The following is a 22148-nucleotide window of genomic DNA, read 5'->3' as shown; positions in this document are numbered from 1 at the left end:
GAAGCTGTTTAAATATGCAGACGGGAGAGCAGCACGCCCAGTTCTCACTTTTCAGCCAATCAGAGGCAGGACAGCACGCCCAGCGCTCACTCTTCAGCCAATCAGAAGCGGGGGCACGTCATCGGTGTTCTATCTTGCCTGGTAACATGCGGTTAATCACAGAGGGGGCAGAAGGAAGGACGCAGACATGGCGAAGGGGGGGGGGGGCCCTCAAAATGTATTTTCTGATCGGGAAAAACACCAGCTACAGTCTTTGTTGCACGTAGTACTAGCCCGGACATAGCCAGGACATAGCCAGGACGTAGTACTAGCCCGGACATAGCCAGGACGTAGTACTAGCCCGGACATAGCCCAGACATCTTAAAACTCCGTGCACTTGTTAATTTCCAAAAGAATAGGACGCAATACATTGACTAAGCAGAAGGTGTAACATTACGTCATGGGTTTGGAACCATGTATCTGATTTAAACTAAGCGTATTACATTGTACCAGCTGAGTGGGCATAGTCCACTGCTTACTACACTACACATAGTTCTAGATACAACATGCATTTTACCTGATACCCTAAAAATAACTTACAACAGCAGAGTCATCAATTTGGTGGTGCTTAGTTATGATTTTACTTGCAAGAATAACTGTCGAAAATGTTTTGTCATCATTTGGTGGTGCATAGCTATGATTTTACTTGCAAGAATAACTGTCGAAAATGTTTTGTCATCATTTGGTGGTGCATAGCTATGATTTTACTTGCAAGAATAACTGTCGAAAATGTTGTTTTGTCATCCCATGTACCCCCCCCCCCCCCCCCCCCCCCCCCCCCCCAGCCCCCCAAACCACAGGCAATGGGCATAGAAACTGTCCGCTGCAGGTAAACAAGAGAACCGCAGACAATGGACACACTTCTGGTTATAATACAGCTGGACTTTATATGTTTTCATGTTGCCTTTACATTATGTCAATTCATCAGTTGGTTACAGTAACAGTTCTTTATGTTATTCAGTCCAGGTATGTGACTATGTTATGCTCAGCTGCTGATATAGTACATACTGTATATTGTAACTTTGCATCTCCCACTCCCCACAGGATATAATATTCTCTGTTACCATTTGTATAGCAAGGCAGAGAGCATTTACAGGTATATTGATCTTTTATCAACAAATGACATTATATTAGTCTCAGACGTATTGCTGAACTGGCTGTAATACCTTATCTGTTGATCATGTTGCTGATGTCACTATAAAAAGGATAACATGGTGACTATTGAGTGTGAGGAACTGTTTTCAGGAAGTGGGTTGGAACATGTATCTTCATGTTGTGAACATCATGCTCTTAATGCAGATAAACAAATTCATTGGTTTTGTGTTTGGAGGATGCAGGGACACGTTTAGCATTGTTCTGTGGTTTAAAAAAAATTCATTGTCACATACACCGGATTAGGTGCAGTGAAATGTGTTGTTTTACAGGGTCAGTCATAGTAGTATGATAGGTGCAGTGAAATGTGTTGTTTTACAGGGTCAGTCATAGTAGTATGATAGGTGTTGTTTACAGGGTCAGTCATAGTAGTCTGATAGGTGCAGTGAAATGTGTTGTTTTACAGGGTCAGTCATAGTAGTATGATAGGTGTTGTTTTACAGGGTCAGCTATAGTGGTATGATAGGTGTTGTTTTACAGGGTCAGTCATAGTAGTCTGATAGGTGTTGTTTTACAGGGTCAGTCATAGTAGTACGATAGGTGTTGTTTTACAGGGTCAGTCATAGCAGTATGATAGGTGTTGTTTTACAGGGTCAGTCATAGTAGTACGATAGGTGTTGTTTTACAGGGTCAGTCATAGTAGTATGATAGGTGTTGTTTTACAGGGTCAGTCATAGTAGTATGATAGGTGTTGTTTTACAGGGTCAGTCATAGTAGTATGATAGGTGTTGTTTTACAGGGTCAGCCATAGTAGTATGATAGGTGTTGTTTTACAGGGTCAGTCATAGTAGTATGATAGGTGTTGTTTTACAGGGTCAGCCATAGTAGTATGATAGGTGTTGTTTTACAGGGTCAGTCATAGTAGTATGATAGGTGTTGTTTTACAGGGTCAGTCATAGTAGTATGATAGGTGCAGTGTAATGTGTTGTTTTACAGGGTCAGCCATAGTAGTATGATAGGTGTTGTTTTACAGGGTCAGTCATAGTAGTATGATAGGTGTTGTTTTACAGGGTCAGTCATAGTAGTATGATAGGTGTTGTTTTACAGGGTCAGTCATAGTAGTATGATAGGTGTTGTTTTACAGGGTCAGTCATAGTAGTATGATAGGTGTTGTTTTACAGGGTCAGTCATAGTAGTATGATAGGTGTTGTTTTACAGGGTCAGTCATAGTAGTATGATAGGTGTTGTTTTACAGGGTCAGTCATAGTAGTACGATAGGTGTTGTTTTACAGGGTCAGTCATAGTAGTACGATAGGTGTTGTTTTACAGGGTCAGTCATAGTAGTATGATAGGTGTTGTTTTACAGGGTCAGTCATAGTAGTATGATAGGTGTTGTTTTACAGGGTCAGTCATAGTAGTATGATAGGTGTTGTTTTACAGGGTCGGTCATAGTAGTATGATAGGTGTTGTTTTACAGGGTCAGTCATAGTAGTATGATAGGTGTTGTTTTACAGGGTCGGTCATAGTAGTATGATAGGTGTTGTTTTACAGGGTCAGTCATAGTAGTATGATAGGTGTTGTTTTACAGGGTCAGTCATAGTAGTATGATAGGTGTTGTTTTACAGGGTCAGTCATAGTAGGATGATAGGTGTTGTTTTACAGGGTCAGCCATAGTAGTATGATAGGTGTTGTTTTACAGGGTCAGTCATAGTAGTATGATAGGTGTTGTTTTACAGGGTCAGTCATAGTAGTATGATAGGTGCAGTGTAATGTGTTGTTTTACAGGGTCAGCCATAGTAGTATGATAGGTGTTGTTTTACAGGGTCAGTCATAGTAGTATGATAGGTGTTGTTTTACAGGGTCAGTCATAGTAGTATGATAGGTGTTGTTTTACAGGGTCAGCCATAGTAGTATGATAGGTGTTGTTTTACAGGGTCAGTCATAGTAGTATGATAGGTGTTGTTTTACAGGGTCAGTCATAGTAGTATGATAGGTGCAGTGTAATGTGTTGTTTTACAGGGTCAGCCATAGTAGTATGATAGGTGTTGTTTTACAGGGTCAGTCATAGTAGTATGATAGGTGTTGTTTTACAGGGTCAGTCATAGTAGTATGATAGGTGTTGTTTTACAGGGTCAGTCATAGTAGTATGATAGGTGTTGTTTTACAGGGTCAGTCATAGTAGTATGATAGGTGTTGTTTTACAGGGTCGGTCATAGTAGTATGATAGGTGTTGTTTTACAGGGTCAGTCATAGTAGTATGATAGGTGTTGTTTTACAGGGTCGGTCATAGTAGTATGATAGGTGTTGTTTTACAGGGTCAGTCATAGTAGTATGATAGGTGTTGTTTTACAGGGTCAGTCATAGTAGTATGATAGGTGTTGTTTTACAGGGTCAGTCATAGTAGTATGATAGGTGTTGTTTTACAGGGTCAGCCATAGTAGTATGATAGGTGTTGTTTTACAGGGTCAGTCATAGTAGTATGATAGGTGTTGTTTTACAGGGTCAGCCATAGTAGTACAGCACCCCTGATGCAAATTAGCGTTAAGTGCCTTGCTCAAGGGCACATCGACAGATTTTGCACCTTGTCGGCTCGGTATTTGAACCAGCAACCTCTCGGTTACTGTACCAACGCTCTAACCGCTAGGCTACATGCCATGTTGCATAGTATTACTAAACCATTATTTTGACAGGGAAGTCATGCTGAGACTAGGGCCTCTTTTTCAGATGAGCCCTGCATAAATACATCAAACATACACTGCTCAAAAAAAGAAAGGGAACACTGAAATAACACATCCTAGATCTGAATGAATGAAATATTCTTATTAAATACTTTTTTCTTTACATAGTTGAATGTGCTGACAACAAAATCACACAAAAATTATCAATGGAAATCAAATTTATCAACCCATGGAGGTCTGGATTTGGAGTCACACTCAAAATTAAAGTGGAAAACCACACTACAGGCTGATCCAACTTTGATGTAATGTCCTTAAAACAAGTCAAAATGAGGCTTATTGGTGTGTGTGGCCTCCACGTGCCTGTATGACCTCCCTACAACGCCTGGGCATGCTTCTGATGAGGTGGCGGATGGTCTCCTGAGGGATTTCCTCCCAGACCTGGACTAAAGCAGGAGCGAGACATGATGTCCCCGATGTGCTCAATTGGATTCAGGTCTGGGGAACGGGCGGGCCAGTCCATAGCATCAATGCCTTCCTCTTGCAGGAACTGCTGACACACTCCAGCCACATAAGGTCTAGCATTGCCTTGCATTCGGAGGAACCCAGGGCCAACCGCACCAGCATATGGTCTCACAAGGGGTCTGAGGATCTCATCTCGGTACCTAATGGCAGTCAGGCTACCTCTGGCGAGCACACGGAGGGCTGTGCGGCCCCGCCAAAGAAATGCCACCCCACACCATGGCTGACCCACCGCCAAACCGGTCATGCTGGAGGATGTTGTAGGCAGCAGAACGTTCTCCACGGCGTCTCCAGACTGTCACGTCTGTCACATGTGCTCAGTGTGAACCTGCTTTCATCCGTGAAGAGCACAGGGCGCCAGTGGCAAATTTGCCAATCTTGGTGTTCTCTGGCAAATGAAAAACGTCCTGCACGGTGTTGGGCTGTAAGCACAACCCCACCTGTGGACGTCGGGCCCTCATACCACCCTCATGGAGTCTGTTTCTGACCGTTTGAGCAGACACATGCACATTTGTGGCCTGCTGGAGGTCATTTTGCAGGGCTCTGGCAGTGCTTCTCCTGCTCCTCCTTGCACAAAGGCGGAGGTAGCGGTCCTGTTGCTGGGTTGTTGGCCTCCTACGGCCTCCTCCAAGTGTCCTGATGTACTGGCCTGTCTCCTGGTAGTGCCTCCATGCTCTGGACACTACGCTGACAGACACAGCAAACCTTCTTGCCACAGCTCGCATTGACGTGCCATCCTGGATGAGCTGCACTACCTGAGCCACTTGTGTGGGTTGTAGAGTCCGTCTCATGCTACCACTAGAGTGAAAGCACCGCCAGCATTCAAAAGTGACCAAAACATCAGCCAGGAAGCATAGGAACTGAGAAGTGGTCTGTGGTCCCCACCTGCAGAACCACTCCTTTATTGGGGGTGTCTTGCTAATTGCCTATAATTTCCACCTGTTGTCTATTCCATTTGCACAACAGCATGTGAAATTTATTGTCAATCAGTGTTGCTTCCTAAATGGACAGTTTGATTTCACAGACAGTCTATATTACCCTATCAGGACAGCTTATTCAACAGAATAACATGGTCTATATTACCCTATCAGGACAGCTTATGAATAACATGGTCTAACATGGTCTATATTACCCTATCAGGACAGAATAACATGGTCTATATTACCCTATCAGGACAGAATAACATGGTCTATATTACCCTATCAGGACAGAATAACATGGTCTATATTACCCTATCAGGACAGAATAACATGGTCTATATTACCCTATCAGGACAGAATAACATGGTCTATATTACCCTATCAGGACAGAATAACATGGTCTATATTACCCTATCAGGACAGAATAACATGGTCTATATTACCCTATCAGGACAGAATAACATGGTCTATATTACCCTATCAGGACAGAATAACATGGTCTATATTACCCTATCAGGACAGAATAACATGGTCTATATTACCCTATCAGGACAGAATAACATGGTCTATATTACCCTATCAGGACAGAATAACATGGTCTATATTACCCTATCAGGACAGAATAACATGGTCTATATTACCCTATCAGGACAGAATAACATGGTCTATATTACCCTATCAGGACAGAATAACATGGTCTATATTACCCTATCAGGACAGAATAACATGGTCTATATTACCCTATCAGGACAGAATAACATGGTCTATATTACCCTATCAGGACAGAATAACATGGTCTATATTACCCTATCAGGACAGAATAACATGGTCTATATTACCCTATCAGGACAGAATAACATGGTCTATATTACCCTTATCAGGACAGAATAACATGGTCTATATTACCCTATCAGGACAGAATAACATGGTCTATATTACCCTATCAGGACAGAATAACATGGTCTATATTACCCTATCAGGACAGAATAACATGGTCTATATTACCCTATCAGGACAGAATAACATGGTCTATATTACCCTATCAGGACAGAATAACATGGTCTATATTACCCTATCAGGACAGAATAACATGGTCTATATTACCCTATCAGGACAGAATAACATGGTCTATATTACCCTATCAGGACAGAATAACATGGTCTATATTACCCTATCAGGACAGAATAACATGGTCTATATTACCCTATCAGGACAGAATAACATGGTCTATATTACCCTATCAGGACAGAATAACATGGTCTATATATATAGTACTATTCTTTCTATGATCTAAGACCACTGCAACCAGCATGGTAGCCATAGTGGTGCTATCTAAACCCCAGAATGCCTTAGTCATATGTTTAAAGTACTTCTGACATCCTCCACATGTACACTAAACATGCTACTTGAAAAAGAAAATATGAGTAATCATAAAATATCGGACTCACAAAAAGACCTACTGATTAGGAACTAACTTAAGTTGTGTTGCGTCGGTTCAGTAAAGTCACTTTTTACTGTTTCCAAAATTGGCAGAATAACGTGATCGGCTGGTAAACTAGTGTGTTCTGTATCAGGACTTACTGCTAGCAGGAGAACACATTCTCAACCAGGCTTTTGTGGTCTGCCAGAGGAAGAAAAGAACAGTTTTTGGATGGCAGCCAGGTATCACATATGCAGTGAAACAACACATGACGAGAGATGGACAGACTGTACTAGTCAAGGAGATTGAACTGCTAGACAATGGAACTGCTAGACAATGCACAATGCACACAATGTGAACTGCAGCAAGACAAACAATGTGCTGTCATAAAATGACTTAAGGCTACCTTCAACAACCTTTGTCTCTATCTGATCACGGAAAATAGATAGATACTGAAATCAGTAGAGGCAAGTTGATTGTTTGAAGTCACTTTTATTATGTGTGCTTTGTAAAAAATACAAATCTACCAACTGACACAACAAGAGACACAAAGTGTAGAGAAACAGGAGCCTGGTTAAAAAACAAGTTTTAACCGGACTAACTTTAGGACCCAGAAGTGTTCCTCTCGGTTAGTCACACCCTTTTATTGAGAAAAAAAAACTGTTTGTAAACTAGTACAGTACATTCTGTACAGTCAACCAACCACTGAGCTTCCCCACTGCTCATTCAACTGAAAAACATTCATTCACTGGTGAGATCACCAAGTACAGCACATTTCCTGACTTCAGATTCAATAAGACCCACCAAACACCAGGGTGAAATAGACTGGATCTCTGCCAGGGCCACGCTCAGTAGACAAACACTGTGGAGGAACACCGCAGATAGAAATGCCATAAGAATAGAGCTGACATTTTAAAATGCTCTATTCTACTGGACATTACAGACAACATATAAGTTCCACAATACATTTCTATCCCAATATCCTGTAACATTGCACCCTGCTGATCAGACTCCTGGTAAACAACAGTCTGTACCTGGACTGTACTGATCAGACTCCTGGTAAACAGTCTGTCCCTGGACTGTACTGATCAGACTCCTGGTAAACAGTCTGTCCTTGGTAGTGTAGGCAGAACACCTACAGCCTGGTAGTGTAGACAGAACACCTACAGCCTGGTAGTGTAGGCAGAACACCTACAGCCTGGTAGTGTAGACAGAACACCTACAGCCTGGTAGTGTAGGCAGAACACCTACAGCCCTGGGAGTGTAGACAGAAGACCTACAGCCCTGGTAGTGTAGACAGAACACCTACAGCCCTGGTAGTGTAGACAGAACACCTACAGCCTGGTAGTGTAGACAGAACACCTACAGCCCTGGTAGTGTAGACAGAACACCTACAGCCTGGTAGTGTAGGCAGAACACCTACAGCCCTGGTAGTGTAGACAGAACACCTACAGCCCTGGTAGTATAGACAGAACACCTACAGCCTGGTAGTGTAGACAGAACACCTACAGCCCTGGTAGTGTAGACAACACCTACAGCCCTGGTAGTATAGACAGAACACCTACAGCCTGGTAGTGTAGACAGAACACCTACAGCCTGGTAGTGTAGACAGAACACCTACAGCCCTGGTAGTGTAGACAGAACACCTACAGCCTGGTAGTGTAGACAACACCTACAGCCCTGGTAGTGTAGACAGAACACCTACAGCCCTGGTAGTGTAGACAGAACACCTACAGCCTGGTAGTGTAGGCAGAACACCTACAGCCCTGGTAGTGTAGACAGAACACCTACAGCCCTGGTAGTATAGACAGAACACCTACAGCCTGGTAGTGTAGACAGAACACCTACAGCCCTGGTAGTGTAGACAACACCTACAGCCCTGGTAGTATAGACAGAACACCTACAGCCTGGTAGTGTAGACAGAACACCTACAGCCTGGTAGTGTAGACAGAACACCTACAGCCCTGGTAGTGTAGACAGAACACCTACAGCCTGGTAGTGTAGACAACACCTACAGCCCTGGTAGTGTAGACAGAACACCTACAGCCTGGTAGTGTAGACAGAACACCTACAGCCTGGTAGTGTAGACAGAACACCTACAGCCCTGGTAGTGTAGACAGAACACCTACAGCCTGGTAGTGTAGGCAGAACACCTACAGCCCTGGTAGTGTAGACAGAACACCTACAGCCCTGGTAGTGTAGACAGAACACCTACAGCCTGGTAGTGTAGACAACACCTACAGCCCTGGTAGTGTAGACAGAACACCTACAGCCTGGTAGTGTAGACAGAACACCTACAGCCTGGTAGTGTAGACAGAACACCTACAGCCTGGTAGTGTAGACAGAACACCTACAGCCCTGGTAGTGTAGACAGAACACCTACAGCCTGGTAGTGTAGACAGAACACCTACAGCCCTGGTAGTGTAGACAGAACACCTACAGCCCTGGTAGTGTAGACAGAAAACCTACAGCCTGGTAGTGTAGACAGAACACCTACAGCCTGGTAGTGTAGACAGAACACCTACAGCCCTGGTAGTGTAGACAGAACACCTACAGCCTGGTAGTGTAGACAGAACACCTACAGCCTGGTAGTGTAGACAGAACACCTACAGCCTGGTAGTGTAGACAGAACACCTACAGCCCTGGTAGTGTAGACAGAACACCTACAGCCTGGTAGTGTAGACAGAACACCTACAGCCCTGGTAGTGTAGACAGAACACCTACAGCCCTGGTAGTGTAGACAGAAAACCTACAGCCTGGTAGTGTAGACAGAACACCTACAGCCCTGGTAGTGTAGACAGAACACCTACAGCCTGGTAGTGTAGACAGAACACCTACAGCCTGGTAGTGTAGACAGAACACCTACAGCCCTGGTAGTGTAGACAGAACACCTACAGCCCTGGTAGTGTAGGCAGAACACCTACAGCCCTGGTAGTGTAGACAGAACACCTACAGCCCTGGTAGTGTAGACAGAACACCTACAGCCCTGGTAGTGTAGACAGAACACCTACAGCCCTGGTAGTGTAGACAGAACACCTACAGCCCTGGTAGTGTAGACAGAACACCTACAGCCTGGTAGTGTAGACAGAACACCTACAGCCCTGGTAGTGTAGACAGAACACCTACAGCCTGGTAGTGTAGGCAGAACACCTACAGCCCTGGTAGTGTAGACAGAACACCTACAGCCCTGGTAGTGTAGACAACACCTACAGCCCTGGTAGTGTAGACAGAACACCTACAGCCTGGTAGTGTAGACAGAACACCTACAGCCTGGTAGTGTAGACATAACACCTACAGCCTGGTAGTGTAAACAGAACACCTACAGCCCTGGTAGTGTAGACAGAACATGATAGTGTAAACAGAACACCTACAGCCTGGTAGTGTAAACAGAACACCTACAGCACTGGTAGTGTAGACAGAACACCTACAGCCTTGTAGTGTAAACAGAACACCTACAGCCTGGTAGTGTAGACAGAACACCTACAGCCTGGTAGTGTAGACAGAATGGTGGTGATTTATTAACAAAACCTACTTCTCTCCCCCTTGTCCTTTAATGACTGACTGCCTGATGTTATTGTGTGTGTGTGTGTGTGTGTATCTGCATATTGAGAGCAGCTCCGAGGGCATCGACACATGGACGTACTAGCACTTGTCATCCAGAACGTCAGCCTGTTCAGTCCCCTCCCTTCAGAATGTGTGAGGAATAACAAGCCTGGCTGTTGCTGCAGATGTTATTGTGTTGCCCTACATTCTCATTGACCTTGGTATTTACAGTAATACAATTATCCTGGTTCTAATTATTTTCAACTATGTGATAACAAATAATCCATTGTAATAATGTTATAAAACAGTAAAGAATACAATTGATTCTGTATATTTTTATTTAAATATTTAATAAATGATAATCCAAGTACGTCATGTTTTCATGTTAATACATAGGAAGAGGATTTCTTCTTATTTCGTTTATTTAAAAAAACACAAAGTAAAACATGAATGCATCAATCTCCCCACTATAACATGATTAATTACTCAATTCATAATTCATTGCGGTGATACATTTTTTTTTTTTTTAGGTCACAACAATAGATCTCTCGGATCAGGGTGTTCCTTCCTCCAGTTAGTGACCACAGCTAATCATTGGCCAATAACAGGCAGGAACATCCTTCCCTGTGGGAATGACACAACAAATGACAATAAACCAAATGTGTTGGAAATAAAAGTAGTGTTCTGCGGTCAACATGTTTCTCCAGTGGTGACCAGCTAGCGGCTACTGAGCAGGTCTTTATTTGGACTTTAAGACGGAGTAAATCCCAAAAGCTGTTCAATTGGTTTGTAACGCCACTCATCTGCTTCCAGCTCTTCAACCAAACTGGCCAGTTTCTCCATTCTAGATACCTGTTGATCTAAAAAAACAAATCAGTGAAATATGCTGTTAGATCAAAGCATTGCATTCATTTGTAGCCGTTACCAGAGTTATTTTTCCCTAAACAACAAATGCGTCCTAAATAGCACCCTATTCCCTATATAGTGGGCTACTTTTGACCAGGCCCATAGGGCTCTGTTTGAAAGTAGTCCACTATATATATATAGGGAATAGGGTGCCATTTGAGATGCAATAGCACCCTATTCCCTATATAGTGGGCTACTTTTGACCAGGCCCATAGGGCTCTGTTTGAAAGTAGTCCACTATATATATATAGGGAATAGGGTGCCATTTGAGATGCAATAGCACCCTATTCCCTATATAGTGGGCTACTTTTGACCAGGCCCATAGGGCTCTGTTTGAAAGTAGTCCACTATATATATAGGGAATAGGGTGCCATTTGAGATGCAATAGCACCCTATTCCCTATATAGTGGGCTACTTTTGACCAGGCCCATAGGGCTCTGTTTGAAAGTAGTCCACTATATATATAGGGAATAGGGTGCCATTTGAGATGCAATAGCACCCTATTCCCTATATAGTGGGCTACTTTTGACCAGGCCCATAGGGCTCTGTTTGAAAGTAGTCCACTATATATATAGGGAATAGGGTGCCATTTGAGATGCAATAGCACCCTATTCCCTATATAGTGGGCTACTTTTGACCAGGCCCATAGGGCTCTGTTTGAAAGTAGTCCACTATATATATAGGGAATGGGGTGCCATTTGAGATGCAATAGCACCCTATTCCCTATATAGTGGGCTACTTTTGACCAGGCCCATAGGGCTCTGTTTGAAAGTAGTCCACTATATATATAGGGAATAGGGTGCCATTTGAGATGCAATAGCACCCTATTCCCTATATAGTGGGCTACTTTTGACCAGGCCCATAGGGCTCTGTTTGAAAGTAGTCCACTATATATATAGGGAATAGGGTGCCATTTGAGATGCAATAGCACCCTATTCCCTATATAGTGGGCTACTTTTGACCAGGCCCATAGGGCTCTGTTTGAAAGTAGTCCACTATATATATAGGGAATAGGGTGCCATTTGAGATGCAATAGCACCCTATTCCCTATATAGTGGGCTACTTTTGACCAGGCCCATAGGGCTCTGTTTGAAAGTAGTCCACTATATATATAGGGAATAGGGTGCCATTTGAGATGCAATAGCACCCTATTCCCTATATAGTGGGCTACTTTTGACCAGGCCCATAGGGCTCTGTTTGAAAGTAGTCCACTATATATATAGGGAATAGGGTGCCATTTGAGATGCAATAGCACCCTATTCCCTATATAGTGGGCTACTTTTGACCAGGCCCATAGGGCTCTGTTTGAAAGTAGTCCACTATATATATAGGGAATAGGGTGCCATTTGAGATGCAATAGCACCCTATTCCCTATTTAGTGGGCTACTTTTGACCAGGCCCATAGGGCTCTGTTTGAAAGTAGTCCACTATATATATAGGGAATAGGGTGCCATTTGAGATGCAATAGCACCCTATTCCCTATATAGTGGGCTACTTTTGACCAGGCCCATAGGGCTCTGTTTGAAAGTAGTCCACTATATATATAGGGAATAGGGTGCCATTTGAGATGCAATAGCACCCTATTCCCTATATAGTGGGCTACTTTTGACCAGGCCCATAGGGCTCTGTTTGAAAGTAGTCCACTATATATATAGGGAATAGGGTGCCATTTGAGATGCAATAGCACCCTATTCCCTATATAGTGGGCTACTTTTGACCAGGCCCATAGGGCTCTGTTTGAAAGTAGTCCACTATATATATAGGGAATAGGGTGCCATTTGAGATGCAATAGCACCCTATTCCCTATATAGTGGGCTACTTTTGACCAGGCCCATAGGGCTCTGTTTGAAAGTAGTCCACTATATATATAGGGAATAGGGTGCCATTTGAGATGCAATAGCACCCTATTCCCTATATAGTGGGCTACTTTTGACCAGGCCCATAGGGCTCTGTTTGAAAGTAGTCCACTATATATATAGGGAATAGGGTGCCATTTGAGATGCAATAGCACCCTATTCCCTATATAGTGGGCTACTTTTGACCAGGCCCATAGGGCTCTGTTTGAAAGTAGTCCACTATATATATAGGGAATAGGGTGCCATTTGAGATGCAATAGCACCCTATTCCCTATTTAGTGGGCTACTTTTGACCAGGCCCATAGGGCTCTGTTTGAAAGTAGTCCACTATATATATAGGGAATAGGGTGCCATTTGAGATGCAATAGCACCCTATTCCCTATATAGTGGGCTACTTTTGACCAGGCCCATAGGGCTCTGTTTGAAAGTAGTCCACTATATATATAGGGAATAGGGTGCCATTTGAGATGCAATAGCACCCTATTCCCTATATAGTGGGCTACTTTTGACCAGGCCCATAGGGCTCTGTTTGAAAGTAGTCCACTATATATATAGGGAATAGGGTGCCATTTGAGATGCAATAGCACCCTATTCCCTATATAGTGGGCTACTTTTGACCAGGCCCATAGGGCTCTGTTTGAAAGTAGTCCACTATATATATAGGGAATAGGGTGCCATTTGAGATGCAATAGCACCCTATTCCCTATATAGTGGGCTACTTTTGACCAGGCCCATAGGGCTCTGTTTGAAAGTAGTCCACTATATATATAGGGAATAGGGTGCCATTTGAGATGCAATAGCACCCTATTCCCTATATAGTGGGCTACTTTTGACCAGGCCCATAGGGCTCTGTTTGAAAGTAGTCCACTATATATATAGGGAATAGGGTGCCATTTGAGATGCAATAGCACCCTATTCCCTATATAGTGGGCTACTTTTGACCAGGCCCATAGGGCTCTGTTTGAAAGTAGTCCACTATATATATAGGGAATAGGGTGCCATTTGAGATGCAATAGCACCCTATTCCCTATATAGTGGGCTACTTTTGACCAGGCCCATAGGGCTCTGTTTGAAAGTAGTCCACTATATATATAGGGAATGGGGTGCCATTTGAGATGCAATAGCACCCTATTCCCTATATAGTGGGCTACTTTTGACCAGGCCCATAGGGCTCTGTTTGAAAGTAGTCCACTATATATATAGGGAATAGGGTGCCATTTGAGATGCAATAGCACCCTATTCCCTATATAGTGGGCTACTTTTGACCAGGCCCATAGGGCTCTGTTTGAAAGTAGTCCACTATATATATAGGGAATAGGGTGCCATTTGAGATGCAATAGCACCCTATTCCCTATATAGTGGGCTACTTTTGACCAGGCCCATAGGGCTCTGTTTGAAAGTAGTCCACTATATATATAGGGAATAGGGTGCCATTTGAGATGCAATAGCACCCTATTCCCTATATAGTGGGCTACTTTTGACCAGGCCCATAGGGCTCTGTTTGAAAGTAGTCCACTATATATATAGGGAATAGGGTGCCATTTGAGATGCAATAGCACCCTATTCCCTATATAGTGGGCTACTTTTGACCAGGCCCATAGGGCTCTGTTTGAAAGTAGTCCACTATATATATAGGGAATAGGGTGCCATTTGAGATGCAATATTACCCTATTCCCTATATAGTGGGCTACTTTTGACCAGGCCCATAGGGCTCTGTTTGAAAGTAGTCCACTATATATATAGGGAATAGGGTGCCATTTGAGATGCAATAGCACCCTATTCCCTATTTAGTGGGCTACTTTTGACCAGGCCCATAGGGCTCTGTTTGAAAGTAGTCCACTATATATATAGGGAATAGGGTGCCATTTGAGATGCAATAGCACCCTATTCCCTATTTAGTGGGCTACTTTTGACCAGGCCCATAGGGCTCTGTTTGAAAGTAGTCCACTATATATATAGGGAATAGGGTGCCATTTGAGATGCAATAGCACCCTATTCCCTATATAGTGGGCTACTTTTGACCAGGCCCATAGGGCTCTGTTTGAAAGTAGTCCACTATATATATAGGGAATAGGGTGCCATTTGAGATGCAATAGCACCCTATTCCCTATATAGTGGGCTACTTTTGACCAGGCCCATAGGGCTCTGTTTGAAAGTAGTCCACTATATATATAGGGAATAGGGTGCCATTTGAGATGCAATAGCACCCTATTCCCTATATAGTGGGCTACTTTTGACCAGGCCCATAGGGCTCTGTTTGAAAGTAGTCCACTATATATATAGGGAATAGGGTGCCATTTGAGATGCAATAGCACCCTATTCCCTATATAGTGGGCTACTTTTGACCAGGCCCATAGGGCTCTGTTTGAAAGTAGTCCACTATATATATAGGGAATAGGGTGCCATTTGAGATGCAATAGCACCCTATTCCCTATATAGTGGGCTACTTTTGACCAGGCCCATAGGGCTCTGTTTGAAAGTAGTCCACTATATATATAGGGAATAGGGTGCCATTTGAGATGCAATAGCACCCTATTCCCTATTTAGTGGGCTACTTTTGACCAGGCCCATAGGGCTCTGTTTGAAAGTAGTCCACTATATATATAGGGAATAGGGTGCCATTTGAGATGCAATAGCACCCTATTCCCTATATAGTGGGCTACTTTTGACCAGGCCCATAGGGCTCTGTTTGAAAGTAGTCCACTATATATATAGGGAATAGGGTGCCATTTGAGATGCAATAGCACCCTATTCCCTATATAGTGGGCTACTTTTGACCAGGCCCATAGGGCTCTGTTTGAAAGTAGTCCACTATATATATAGGGAATAGGGTGCCATTTGAGATGCAATAGCACCCTATTCCCTATATAGTGGGCTACTTTTGACCAGGCCCATAGGGCTCTGTTTGAAAGTAGTCCACTATATATATAGGGAATAGGGTGCCATTTGAGATGCAATAGCACCCTATTCCCTATATAGTGGGCTACTTTTGACCAGGCCCATAGGGCTCTGTTTGAAAGTAGTCCACTATATATATAGGGAATAGGGTGCCATTTGAGATGCAATAGCACCCTATTCCCTATATAGTGGGCTACTTTTGACCAGGCCCATAGGGCTCTGTTTGAAAGTAGTCCACTATATATATAGGGAATAGGGTGCCATTTGAGATGCAATAGCGCCCTATTCCCTATATAGTGGGCTACTTTTGACCAGGCCCATAGGGCTCTGTTTGAAAGTAGTCCACTATATATATAGGGAATAGGGTGCCATTTGAGATGCAATAGCACCCTATTCCCTATTTAGTGGGCTACTTTTGACCAGGCCCATAGGGCTCTGTTTGAAAGTAGTCCACTATATATATAGGGAATAGGGTGCCATTTGAGATGCAATAGCACCCTATTCCCTATATAGTGGGCTACTTTTGACCAGGCCCATAGGGCTCTGTTTGAAAGTAGTCCACTATATATATAGGGAATAGGGTGCCATTTGAGATGCAATAGCACCCTATTCCCTATATAGTGGGCTACTTTTGACCAGGCCCATAGGGCTCTGTTTGAAAGTAGTCCACTATATATATAGGGAATAGGGTGCCATTTGAGATGCAATAGCACCCTATTCCCTATATAGTGGGCTACTTTTGACCAGGCCCATAGGGCTCTGTTTGAAAGTAGTCCACTATATATATAGGGAATAGGGTGCCATTTGAGATGCAATAGCACCCTATTCCCTATATAGTGGGCTACTTTTGACCAGGCCCATAGGGCTCTGTTTGAAAGTAGTCCACTATATATATAGGGAATAGGGTGCCATTTGAGATGCAATAGCACCCTATTCCCTATATAGTGGGCTACTTTTGACCAGGCCCATAGGGCTCTGTTTGAAAGTAGTCCACTATATATATAGGGAATAGGGTGCCATTTGAGATGCAATAGCACCCTATTCCCTATATAGTGGGCTACTTTTGACCAGGCCCATAGGGCTCTGTTTGAAAGTAGTCCACTATATATATAGGGAATAGGGTGCCATTTGAGATGCAATAGCACCCTATTCCCTATATAGTGGGCTACTTTTGACCAGGCCCATAGGGCTCTGTTTGAAAGTAGTCCACTATATATATAGGGAATAGGGTGCCATTTGAGATGCAATAGCACCCTATTCCCTATATAGTGGGCTACTTTTGACCAGGCCCATAGGGCTCTGTTTGAAAGTAGTCCACTATATATATAGGGAATAGGGTGCCATTTGAGATGCAATAGCACCCTATTCCCTATATAGTGGGCTACTTTTGACCAGGCCCATAGGGCTCTGTTTGAAAGTAGTCCACTATATATATAGGGAATAGGGTGCCATTTGAGATGCAATAGCACCCTATTCCCTATATAGTGGGCTACTTTTGACCAGGCCCATAGGGCTCTGTTTGAAAGTAGTCCACTATATATATAGGGAATAGGGTGCCATTTGAGATGCAATAGCACCCTATTCCCTATATAGTGGGCTACTTTTGACCAGGCCCATAGGGCTCTGTTTGAAAGTAGTCCACTATATATATAGGGAATAGGGTGCCATTTGAGATGCAATAGCACCCTATTCCCTATATAGTGGGCTACTTTTGACCAGGCCCATAGGGCTCTGTTTGAAAGTAGTCCACTATATATATAGGGAATAGGGTGCCATTTGAGATGCACACATAGGCATAAAAATACATTTAAAAAAGACAACTGCAATAATAATAATTGAATGAAGAGACTGATGGACTTACCGTGCTTCACCTGTTTCAGTGTTGACGCCACCTGGTAGCTGAACACAGACTCACACAGAAATCTGTCTGAGCCGTCTGAAGACACAAGAGTTCTGGTTCAATATGACATCAACACCTGTTACGCTTTCCTCAACTAGCACATGTTACAAGATACTGTAGTGGTAGTAGACAAGTTAGCCCTGAGATAGTTTAAACAACAAGAATGGAAATGTGCCTTCTGGATCACAACCCAAACCAGCACACACACACACACACATAGAAACAGACACACACACACACACACACACACACACACACACACACACACACACACACACACACACACACACACACACACACACACACACACACACACACACACACACACACACAACACACACACACACACAGAAACACACACAACTATTAGGCTATAGATCTATTATATAACATATTATAGTATATGGTTTTGTGGTACAAACTATTTAATACCCAATCGTCCGGGCGAGCACAATCCTCAGTAATTACTGAGTAAGTAAGTAGAGGAGTTGGCTAAAACATGATATAACTCCTCACATTATGCCAACATGTGCCACCGTTCAGTTTTGTGGAGAATAAAAAGACTAGCCAAAATAATCAACTAGCAAACAATGTGTCACAAATCGCACTCTGTTCCCTAGACAGTGCACTACTGTTGACCATGGACCTAGACAGTGGACTACTGTTGACCATGGCCCTAGACAGTGTACTACTGTTGACCATGGCCCTAGACAGTGGACTACTGTTGACCATGGGCCTAGACAGTGGACTACTGTTGACCATGGGCCTAGACAGTGGACTACTGTTGACCATGGGCCTAGACAGTGGACTACTGTTGACCATGGGCCTAGACAGTGGACTACTGTTGACCATGGGCCTAGACAGTGGACTACTGTTGACCATGGGCCTAGACAGTGGACTACTGTTGACCATGGCCCTAGACAGTGTACTACTGTTGACCATGGCCCTAGACAGTGGACTACTGTTGACCATGGGCCTAGACAGTGGACTACTGTTGACCATGAGCCTAGACAGTGGACTACTGTTGACCATAAGCCTAGACAGTGGACTACTGTTGACCATGGGCCTAGACAGTGGACTACTGTTGACCATGGGCCTAGACAGTGGACTACTGTTGACCATGGGCCTAGACAGTGCACTACTGTTTACCATGGCCCTAGACAGTGCACTACTGTTGACCATGGCCCTAGACAGTGCACTACTGTTGACCATGGCCCTAGATAGTGGTCTACTGTTGACCATGGCCCTAGACAGTGCACTACTGTTGACCATGGCCCTAGACAGTGCACTACTGTTGACAATGGCCCTAGACAGTGCACTACTGTTGACCATGGCCCTAGACAGTGCACTACTGTTGACCATGACCCTAGACAGTGCACTACTGTTGACCATAACCCTAGACAGTGCACTAATGTTGACCATGGCCTTAGACAGTGGACTACTGTTGACCATGGCCCTAGACAGTGCACTACTGTTGACCATGGCCCTAGATAGTGGACTACTGTTGACCATGGCCCTAGACAGTGCACTACTGTTGACCATGGCCCTAGACAGTGGACTACTGTTGACCATGGCCCTAGACAGTGCACTACTGTTGACCATGGCCCTAGACAGTGCACTACTGTTGACCATGGCCCTAGACAGTGGACTACTGTTGACCATGGCCCTAGACAGTGGACTACTGTTGACCATGGCCCTAGACAGTGCACTACTGTTGACCATGGCCCTAGACAGTGGACTACTGTTGACCATGGCCCTAGACAGTGCACTACTGTTGACCATGGCCCTAGACAGTGCACTACTGTTGACCATGTCCTAGACAGTGGACTACTGTTGACCATGGCCCTAGACAGTGGACTACTGTTGACCATGGCCCTAGATAGTGGACTACTGTTGACCATGGCCCTAGACAGTGGACTACTGTTGACCATGGCCCTAGACAGTGGACTACTGTTGACCATGGCCCTAGACAGTGCACTACTGTTGACCATGGCCCTAGATAGTGGACTACTGTTGACCATGGCCCTAGATAGTGGACTACTGTTGACCATGGCCCTAGACAGTGGACTACTGTTGACCATGGCCCTAGACAGTGCACTACTGTTGACCATGGCCCTAGACAGTGCACTACTGTTGACCATGGCCCACATGATATTAGTGCACAAGGTAGGATTAGGTTCTTCAACTGGCGTCCCACGGACCGAATTCGGTCCCCCCATTTTCAATGTTGGCCAAAAGAATCAAAACATCAGCTCCAAGTGATTACATTTTTTGTGAAATCTGTTCCCAAGTATTCCTGGGCAGAATAGAAAGACACATCTGATCATATACAGTATGTAAGTAAGCGAGGTTTGATATAATATTTGACTAAAACAATCTGGTTGGTCTTCTTGCGGTCAATTTGCAGTCTACAAATTAAAAAGTCTAATTATGTTCAGGCCCCCCGACCATCCACTCAAGTAAAAACAAAAATCATCCCGTGGCTGAATCTAGTTGATGATCCCTGGTATAGGGAATAGGGTGCCATTTATTAATAATTTTGTAATATTTTATTTTATTTAACTAGGCAAGTCAGTTAAGAACAAATTCTTATTTACAAGGACGACCTACACCGGGCCAAACCCTCCCCTAACCCGGATGACGCTGGGCCAATTGTGCGCCGCCCTATGGCACAGGCCCCAAAAACAAAGTGGAAAAGAACCCCAACCCTGGCCACCAGTTTCACTGCTGTCCCACTTAACAGTGAGCCCATTAGTCCTCTGAACACCCAGTGCTTTCCAGCACAATGATCCAAACTAAGACATTTATTACAACACAATGTTTGATTTGGGGTCTATGAGGTAACAAAGGATGGGGTTACCCTATCCTAATATAGGGTACAACTCTGGCACATAAGGCTCTGGTCAAAATTAGTGCACAACGTAGGTAATAGGGTGTCATTTGGGATGCACAAAGCAGGGGCAAGGAGCCAGATGGCCCGTTGGGTTCAAACAAACAGATCCTCTTGTGTGATGTGACAAAACTGGTGGTGGGTGTTGTGGGCCGACTCATTGGCAGAGCACTGACTGCTTGCTGGTGCCCATGTACGTCCTCTGTTGGATGAAGATCCAAATATGATTCAAAAGGATCATGGGTCACCAACTCCAGATCAAAGGATCACTAACTACGCTTGACTTGAAGCCAGATTGATTTGGGTGTGAGGGAAGTGGGGCACACTGGCGATGCGCGTTGTGGGGTGACGTTGGGGCAGAGCATTGACTGTCGCTGGTAGCAGTGCACGTCCTCCTGGAGGAAGAGCCAACTATGACGCATGGTAGCTAGTTCATTTAAGGGAACAGTGAAAAGTTCCAGGGACACATTGTTTATCTTGTGGGTAAAATCCAGACAAGCTACACTTGACTTGAAGCCAGACAGAATAGTTGTAAGAGAAGCAAGTATTCAGAACCACACACACATGTACAGTAGCTAACCACACACACAGAAACATTAATCCATCTGAAACACACAACATCACGGTATATGGGATATGAGCACGATTAATATTGCAATCAGAGCCAAGAACAATGTTCAGAATGTTGCAGGTAGAATGTACAGAACAGACAAGGTTTTCTAGAACTCCAAAAGAATCCTCATCACCAGTCTTGTGTCTTGCAACGTTCTGAACCTATATTCTAAAGCCACTGGTGATTGGCCTGTGTCAAAGAAAGCCTACCTTCCATCATCTCCCCGGCTCCTTTGGGATACGTGTAGAGGACCTTACGCGGGGGAATGAGTTCAGACGCGCTGAACCCAGAGCCAGTCACGGAGCTCCCACTAACCCCTCCGGCAGAGGAGGATGAGGAGGAGGCTGCCATTCCAACTGAGGAAGAGGACCACAACGGCAAAATCATGATCACCAAGTTCAGAGTCGTGTATTGCGGATAAATACAGTCCTAAATGACCAGCAATATTTATTCAAAGTAAATTTAGCTAACGTTAGCTGAGCAGCATTAGCACAGATAGAACACGTTATACAAATCTTTGGCATTACATTAGCATGACTAGCTAGCTAACGTTGGCTAACAACATTATGAATAATAAACTGACAGACAAAGCTAGCTACATGAAGCATAGCGCATTTACTACTGAAGCAAACTTTCCGCATAATAAATCAGACATAAGATTATTATTGAAGTGATGAACCTACCACTGGTGATGGAGAAAGCGGCAGGCTAACTTCTGCTTTTGTTTATGTTTCTGGTTAGCTACCCTAACAATAACCCCCGCTTTACGGCTTGGGCGATATATAAATCAAATGTTGATATCGGCGCATCATTAATTTGTTGCGAGCGCGGAATGTTTATCCATGCAGTTTAGAGATCAGCGACGACGTAATCA

The 22148-nt window shown here is 44.0% G+C and overlaps 1 protein-coding gene across 1 annotated transcript; it reads right to left on the bottom strand.

Moving 5' to 3' along the window:
• Positions 1 to 10531: 10531 nt before the first annotated feature.
• Positions 10532 to 22142, bottom strand: LOC116364453 (anaphase-promoting complex subunit 16). The gene is made up of 4 exons (XM_031817581.1): positions 21958 to 22142; positions 21484 to 21630; positions 17733 to 17807; positions 10532 to 11071 (listed from the first exon to the last, which is right to left on the bottom strand). Exons 2-4 carry the CDS (start codon positions 21623 to 21625, stop codon positions 10962 to 10964), a joined length of 327 nt encoding a protein of 108 aa, XP_031673441.1. The 5' UTR covers positions 21626 to 21630; positions 21958 to 22142; the 3' UTR covers positions 10532 to 10961.
• Positions 22143 to 22148: the final 6 nt, after the last annotated feature.

Source organism: Oncorhynchus kisutch, unplaced genomic scaffold (genome assembly GCF_002021735.2).
Source record: "Oncorhynchus kisutch isolate 150728-3 unplaced genomic scaffold, Okis_V2 scaffold1079, whole genome shotgun sequence".
NCBI lineage: Eukaryota > Metazoa > Chordata > Actinopteri > Salmoniformes > Salmonidae > Oncorhynchus > Oncorhynchus kisutch.
Note: the sequence above shows the minus strand (reverse complement) of the source record. Positions and strands in the feature narration are given on the sequence as shown.

Excerpts from the sequence above, each read along its gene's own strand:
- LOC116364453 (XM_031817581.1), bottom strand. The coding sequence starts at position 21,625 with ATGGCAGCCTCCTCCTCATCCTCCTCTGCCGGAGGGGTTAGTGGGAGC. Across the intron at positions 17,808-21,483 it reads AGCCGGGGAGATGATGGAAG|ACGGCTCAGACAGATTTCTG; the intron begins GTAGGCTTTCTT and ends TTGTGTCTTCAG. Across the intron at positions 11,072-17,732 it reads ACTGAAACAGGTGAAGCACG|ATCAACAGGTATCTAGAATG; the intron begins GTAAGTCCATCA and ends TTGTTTTTTTAG.